The 7,913-nt window shown below is 33.2% G+C and overlaps 1 protein-coding gene across 1 annotated transcript; it reads left to right on the top strand.

Annotated features, from left to right (window-relative positions):
- The first annotated feature begins 5,366 nt into the window (after positions 1–5,366).
- Positions 5,367–7,549, top strand: LOC133527576 (uncharacterized). Its single transcript, XM_061864636.1, has 3 exons — positions 5,367–5,679; positions 5,983–6,175; positions 7,125–7,549. The coding sequence occupies exons 1-3, from the start codon at positions 5,485–5,487 to the stop codon at positions 7,472–7,474; spliced, it is 738 nt and encodes a 245-aa protein (XP_061720620.1). The 5' UTR covers positions 5,367–5,484; the 3' UTR covers positions 7,475–7,549.
- Positions 7,550–7,913: the final 364 nt, after the last annotated feature.

Below are 7,913 nucleotides of genomic sequence, written 5' to 3'. Positions count from 1 at the left end.
GAATTACATAGTGTCATAATTTATCAATTGAAGATATGTTCATACTCGTAGTCTACCACACAACAGGAAAATTGGTAAAGTGTATTCTTATCAATTTACAGTTCCAAGAACGTGAATCATCGTGAAATGCATCATAAAATTAGTTGAATATTAACCTTTTAACCGCCGTAGACTGATATATAAGACATACAATATCCAGCTCATTTCTCCGCAGTCTGATAATAAGAAAAAAGCATGTAACTTCGTACCGGCGACGAAACGAGCACGCTTGATAATAAAATCTAAGCGGTTAAAAGGTTAAGAAACAGTGAGTGAAAACATATTTTCCTTTCTTTTTTTATTTGTTAACTTTAGCAACACAAATATTAAATTTATGCATACCGTGGCATATACTTATACTTTTAGATTGCATTAGGTACTTTGTGGAAAGAATTGTTCGTTAGTAAGATAGTGTCAAAATGTGGATGTGAAAAGTTTACGAGAGCTTAGCACAGTTTAAATTCAAACTCTAATCGTGAATCTTCCACATTTGAGGTTTGTTGATAATTGACTAGTACTAAGCTCGTGTAAACTGGGCATAAGGATTAAGTATAATAAGTATTAGTAGTTTTGTGATCTCCAGTTTATAGAATTGAAGTCGATCTGTGGATAGTAGAAAAATAACTGCGCTATACTTTGTGTTATGATATTTCATTTCAGCGCTGCGTTAGCTACAAATACTCTAAATTAAAAATTAATTATCTATGTAACTTGGCAATTTCTCATGCCTTACAGCCCGATTCTAAGAATGAATTAAGTTAAAGCACGTTTAAGATCTTGGAAAGATCGATAACTAAACGACGTGTGTGATAATTGATCTATCTACGATATTTCTAACGTCAAAGTGACATTGGTTGCCCGAATCGAGCTGCTTCTGACAATTATACGTCATACAAACTATAGGTATTCTTCGAATCGCGCCATTAGAAGTTGGAAGTATGTAGTTTAAAACGCGGTGCTGAAGTTTTCTTAGGTTTATGTTAGCACTGAATTGATAATCAGTGTGATCGGATCCTATGATCCGATAAAAGGCCCTAGGCTTTAGGGCTATCCCTAAGAAATAACTATTTATATAATTGCACACCGTTTACCTATATGAGTTTGGCACTTATAAGTACTTTGCTTACATAAGAAATGTAAAAACGCAAATTTAATTAGACTATGACTTTTTTATCACTAATGTAAAAACCTTAATTCCATAAGAAATCTGTGCTTTGCAAGATAGTTATGTCTATAGTATAGTTGCCTATATCCAGGCAAATGTAGTTAGGTAGACTAGGAGGTATCTATCAATATTAGGCTACTTTTACCTATAAATAAAATGATATGCTTACTACTAAACCTAATAATGTCAAAAATTCGTTATATAAAAGTATAATCATTTTGTGATTTTACTAAAACTATACGTACACCTTTGGGACGTTAGGGGTTTAGTATGAACACCTTGGCATATATGTTACTCAAATCATTGTATTGCACAATGTATACAGTACAGACAGGATTTTTTTTAATTTATTTCATCACATGAAACATTGTCTATTTACGTGTAATATGTTGAACAAGAATAAATTTTTGTTATTCTTATTTTATGTATAAATCCAATTTAAAGAACAATTCCAGGTTGATGCCTGTTATGTAGAATAGTGATACGTTTATGTTTATATTTCGGATACGGCGGGAAGTTGATAACTCGACATATAGAATTGAATAAAATTGAGCTTAAAAGAAAAACGCATAAGGGCCAAATTTCTTCAATTTTATATCTATTATTATCACTTTCTTCCCGCCGTGTACGGATTTATGTCAACTGTCAAAGAGTTACGAGTATTACTCTGTTAGACATAGAAAAAATATATGTAAATAGTACTTTATATGTATAGTGCATTTACTTACTGGCTGTTAAGTATTTATGTGTTCTTAGGTATTATTAAACTACGATTACAAGTACATAGTCTTCAATTTACCCACTTTCACAGTAAAATCAAGTTTGTACTGAACAAATGCGATAAAAAGTTGTTGCTTTATTTTTATTATACATTAATGAGATAAAATATTAGATATATCTACTTATGTCAGAAAATCAGAAAGAGTATCTCTTATCGCTTGTATAAAACTTTACAACACGAATGCAGTTTTCTTCAACTATAGTGTAAATCCAATACGGGCGATAAATTAAACCAGATATAGAATTTATTCGTGTAAGAAGTTTTTAGACCCCGTAACTATCTTTTAAAAATTTACCGAGCAGCAATGTACTGCAAACATTACGTGACATATCATGATATGACATTACGAAATACGAGCTTTTTATAGTAACTGTCAACAACCGTTGGAAATTGCTTTAGAAAGCTCGTATCTTGTAAAGTGTGTGTTACATTGCGGACCGCATTAGTATGGTTACATTTTCATTGTATTTCTAAGCAAAATTTGTCTCAATATACTTCTTAGGTACTATGCTAACCACCGTTTATATATTCGCCGGTATAGAATTTACACACTGTATAGTGAGAAAAATAATAATAAATGCCGAGATCGAGGAGTTAGTGGCTGAGCCCAATATCATCGGCGTAACTAAATCCCACAGACTTCGCTGGCTCGGTCACCTACTCAGAATGGGGGAGGATCGGGCAGTCAAGGAAGCGTACTTGGGGCGACCAACCGGCCGTCGACCGATCGGGCGCCCCAGGTACCGCTGGTGTGATGTCGTGGAGGCGGACCTGCGTCGGTTGAATGCCAATTCATGGCAGGAAACCGCGCTGGATCGGGACAGGTGGCGTTCTCTCGTTCCGGAAGCCAAGATCCTTTTTGGATCGCTGAGCCAAAGCAGTTAGTTAGTTATAGTGAAAAAAGTTTAATTTTACACTTGATATCAGACCGACTATAGGTGATGATACAGTTGGAAATTCAATAGTTTTATCTGACGTATTACTACATACGATGACCTACATTGTATATCAGTATTCTTTAAAATACAGACATATGCTCACATACTTATATAAAGAATACATTTATATCTATGCGTGAAAGTGGGTAATTTTTTTTTAAGAAATAGGGCTCTACAACTACAAGAGGAATAATATAAAAACTATTTGGTTTTGCAATAAGTGCCTAACTGCAGCTTACCAGTTTAATCAAGTTTTAATAATGTATCTACTAATTGTTGCGTAAAATAACAATGTACAAAATAAAAAGCTTGAAAAAATTTGGTTTTTTTTCTTATTTATATTTGTTTTATTATTTATTTAATTGATAATGGATGTATCCTGATTAATTGATAATGAACTAAGGTAGATGATGATGACAGAGAATTTGCTCTAACACTTTGGATGCGGTATCGTCAAACCCATATCCATTGCTTAATGAGTTATATTATATACTTCCCGTGTAAAGAATGTCTGAATGGCATTATGATCTACATTTTTCCCTTACCATGTCCTGATTTTAACATGCAAACATGGAATATGATTCTATACCTACCGTACGTAAAAGTGACGATAAATATCTCTTAGGCAGCTGCCTCCTTATCATTAGGGTTTGGAATTTGTTAACGTTCCTCTCACACTTTTAGATTTACGTATGAGTATAGCCAGAGTGTTGAAGCGAATTACACACTCAACTACACAGAGCACTAATCGCAGTAGGTACTGAATTTATGAATGAGTATTATATGTTCAAAAAATAAAAATCTTGAAGAAACTTTTTGGTTCACCATTCAATTGGCAATTCAACTCATTATCCGTTCAAAAAAAGAATAGGTACTTAACTACAAAATTTCAAAATGTTTTGTTCGTGACTTCAACTCTAGTGCCAATCAGATTAGATTTTTACTGAATAAATGTGCACAACACATTTAACTTGACATTATGTAACAAAATAAGTCACACAAAAATAGTATTTCACATGCTCTATCAAAAAAAAATGCTATATTCAAACAATGAGGCCCCGAACTGTTCCCTGCCTGAACCAAACGTCCCAAATATGCTAGCTGCATTGCCACGCTGAATAGGTAAACATATTTGGACCAGGCCAGGTCAAGAGCACCCTAAACCGACGAGCGTGTATGAGGAATGTTATGAATGTGAAGGAAGCGAAAGAGGTATGTCAGGATCGTAGCAAGTGGAAATCCGTGGTCTCTGCCTACCCCTTCGGGAAATAAGCGTGATTATATGTATGTATGTATGTATTTGGACCAGTTAAAAGCCAGCCCGGGGGTTGCACGCAGCTTCTGTCCCTTAGCCAACACCCAATTTCCCTATACCAGCTTCTCGGCCTCGGTGCACTATTGCCCAGCTGCTTCGACAGCAACCGGAACAAAGTCAAAAAACAATCAAAAACAAGCAAGTCTTCATAAAAAAAATTTGGTAAAGAAATTTGGTCAGGTTGAGTTACGGGTTTGCTACTTTAGCCGACGATATGTACTACATATACGTCATTTGTATTTATAATTTCAGATTAGTAAATACTTCGATTATTTGTTTAATGTCGTAGCAATAACAATAACATATTGATAATGACGCCGTTGCTAAGTTTAAAGAATTACTTTATTATCTACCGAGTGTGGCCTGTAACACGAGCAAATAAGGGCGCGGACACACTGGCAATTTGCTAGCGAGTTGAAAGCCAGGCAAGTTCGCCGCGAGCGCGCAGAATAAACTAACAACTTGTGGGTTATTTTGACTTAGAATTACAAAGACTATTTATTGATTGAAACAAAGAAAAAAAGTGTCCCTCGTTTTTCATACAAATTTTGGATATCAGTTTGTGACGGTTCATACAAAATGTACTTATGTGAAAATGCGTCACAAAACTGTCAATTTTCGGGAGCCTTTTTTTTTCTTTTTTTAAAATCGATAGTCCTCGTATTTATGAGTACAATAATAATAAAATAATTACTACGTAGGTACGGGATTATCACCGTCAAACAAAATTCATGCGATACCTATTCAATTCATAGCGGCAAGTAGAAAAACATACAGCACGTTTTGTAATAAAGAATTTTGCAAACCATCCTCACACAAGTCATCAAAAAAATCGGTAACATACGAGACAAAAAAAAATGCAAACAAATGTTCCGTGGGATTCAAAATTTCTTTCTTTTAAAATATTAAATAATATTATAAAGGAAATCATGCAACATCAAGTAAAATTAGTTATTACAAATAGAACTAACTAGCAAAGCCCTCATTTGCGGGAACTACCCGGTATTGATCCTTTTATCAATGCACCTTCATTTTCCTCAAATATTTTCTTGAAATCCCTAAACGGTAACGACTAAAAGCTATCTAACGATCGTGTCAACAATGTTGAAGAGGTACTCCAAGAGTTTACAGTCTACGTGTAAAGAGGACCTCTCCAAAGCGCATTTATTTAAACATAGGATACAATAATCCACACATAATCGAAAGTCAGACAAAGACAGGAAAGTACGTTGCGAAATTTGAAGAAATGCGTCAAATTATTAATAACGCAGACATAATTGAAAACAAAAATGAAACTACTTGGCTTTATACTTTGAAAGTAACTATAAATCTTTTGTCTCACGTTTTTAGTAGTTTGGTGGTTGTAATATGTGTTTGGTTCTCTTGTCGATCGACAAAATTAACCGTCATAGAGTTGCATATAGTGCTATGTGTTTTAGGGGTAAGTTAAAGTTGTTAAAACTATTATATCGATTAACTTATTAATTTTTACCGTACGTTTCTATTCTTAATATTGTAACTGATTAGGTATTTAATTTAGTCCAGAAACACTTCACTCGTTAAATTTATTTATTTATTAAGAAAAGTATTTTTATTCCGATGGTTTTCATCGGGCGTAATTTTACTTTCATCATCATCAGGAGAGATTTTTTTCTAGTAGTTTTTATTTTACTTAAAAAAAATCTGTAGCTTTTAGGTAATTGTTTTTCTATAACAACAAATAAATTAGAAATTTACGTTTCAGTACCAACTCTTAATGAGCCAAGGAATACTAGCCTTATCAAATTTCAACAGCTGGTCGATATACTTCAAGCGAAGACACCGGCGATGTATTCACTGGGCTTTGGAATTCATAGGAGCTATATTGGCCATCGTTGGCTCCATCGAAGTGATCATATACAAGCAGGAACACTTTAATACTCTTCATGGAATTCTAGGTAATATTGGTTGATTATATTCAAAACTAAAATAAATAAAAACATTTAAATTTTGTTTAGATACCTTATCTATTGAAATCTTATTTCAATCCATAACGCACGTCGGTTTTTTCTGTTTACTAAATATTTCAAACCAAGTCAGTAGTTAAATCATAAATTAGAATCACTGGCGCTATTATATTTGTCAATCACTTCTATAGGTAAATACATTATTCATCTAATTTTCTGACACTGCCACCGGCACAATATCACATAATTCAATTCATGTGTTAACATCCTATAAAGTAATTTTGTCAATAACACAGTACCTATATACAATTATATACTATACTACTATATACTATAAAGCTGCTGCGAATGCAGCACAGAGGCTAACTAAAACAAGCCATTATAGCATTGCTGTTGAGTATTTATTTAATGTGAAAATAATCAATCAATCTGATATAAGTAATAGGCGCAAACAAACTCAAAGAACGATAAAAATCTTAATTGCTTAATTGATTCATAACATGACTGTTATTTTGTTGTTCAAGTAAATATAACCTTATTAATCAGAACATAATTATAAAGTGCGTCAATTTACCATCTGATAGTAACTAAAGAAACATTATGTTCTTAAGTACTTGAAATGCTATCAGAAATTTCATGTTTCCGACATTATACCTTATATACCATCATATCATCCTGATATTTATTTGCATGATACTTTATTGTAGCATACTGTTAACTGACAATTTGCAAATTTTGTCGCAAAGACATAATACCGATGGTCAATTGAATATTTCTGTTAGACAACAGTCAGTAATAGAAAATTATTATTTCAGGTTTATGTGCTTTTATAGCAACAATGATAAAGTATATTCAACGGGACGATGACGTCACTTGCTACCGATGGTCAATTGAATATTTCTGTTAGACAACAGTCAGTAATAGAAAATTATTATTTCAGGTTTATGTGCTTTTATAGCAACAATGATAAGTATATTCAACGGGACGATGACGTCACTTGCTACCAAGATTTCCAGCTACGGCATCACTGGTATTGGCCTGACAACTGCCAGCAAATGCGTGCATGGTGTCACTGGGATTGCAACCTTATTTCTTGCCGCTGGAAGTCTACATTACGGCTACGATAAGGGATCTTTCAGAAAGTGGATCAATAACGAAAATTTCATCATTGTTCTTAAAATCTTCACTTGGTTTTTTACTATTTGCGTTGGTTTTGAGTTTTGGATTATATTGGTAAAGAGGATTAAGTGTAAAAATATTATGCCGGTCGATGTATCTAATCAGAACTAAAAAATATATTATGTAAAGATTCTACATTTGATAAGATTAAAAATATTGATTAAGTACTAAAAATTTATTGATTACTTAACCATAAAATTATTTCATTATGTTATTCACTACTAATGAATAATAAACCTATTTTAGAAAGCTATCATCCTAGTTACTTAATAGACATTTGAATATCTTTTGATAAAAAAAGGTCAATCCTCATAAAACAGTATCCCATCATTTACCTAATGGACTCCATCAGCAATCTCACTTAATCAAAATTCGCGCCCTAGGTTGAAATTATAAATTTACGCACCGCATCGCCTAGCAAGTTTGATTAAAAATACATTACAGCCCTTATCGAAATTTAGAATTCACTAAACGCATTACTTACGTGTAATTACGAACAAGTGTCATGAAAATATGGTTTATTTCCATATCGACCCAGTGGTAATAGAAA

Source organism: Cydia pomonella, chromosome 18 (genome assembly GCF_033807575.1).
Source record: "Cydia pomonella isolate Wapato2018A chromosome 18, ilCydPomo1, whole genome shotgun sequence".
NCBI lineage: Eukaryota > Metazoa > Arthropoda > Insecta > Lepidoptera > Tortricidae > Cydia > Cydia pomonella.
This window is presented reverse-complemented; position numbering and strand designations above follow the sequence as displayed.

What these genes read in the sequence shown, in the direction of transcription:
- LOC133527576 (XM_061864636.1), top strand. Translation starts at nt 5,485, where the DNA reads ATGCGTCAAATTATTAATAACGCAGACATAATTGAAAACAAAAATGAA. An exon ending in TAGTGCTATGTGTTTTAGGG is followed by an intron (nt 5,680 to 5,982) that starts GTAAGTTAAAGT and finishes TTTACGTTTCAG; the next exon opens with TACCAACTCTTAATGAGCCA. An exon ending in TACTCTTCATGGAATTCTAG is followed by an intron (nt 6,176 to 7,124) that starts GTAATATTGGTT and finishes TTATTATTTCAG; the next exon opens with GTTTATGTGCTTTTATAGCA.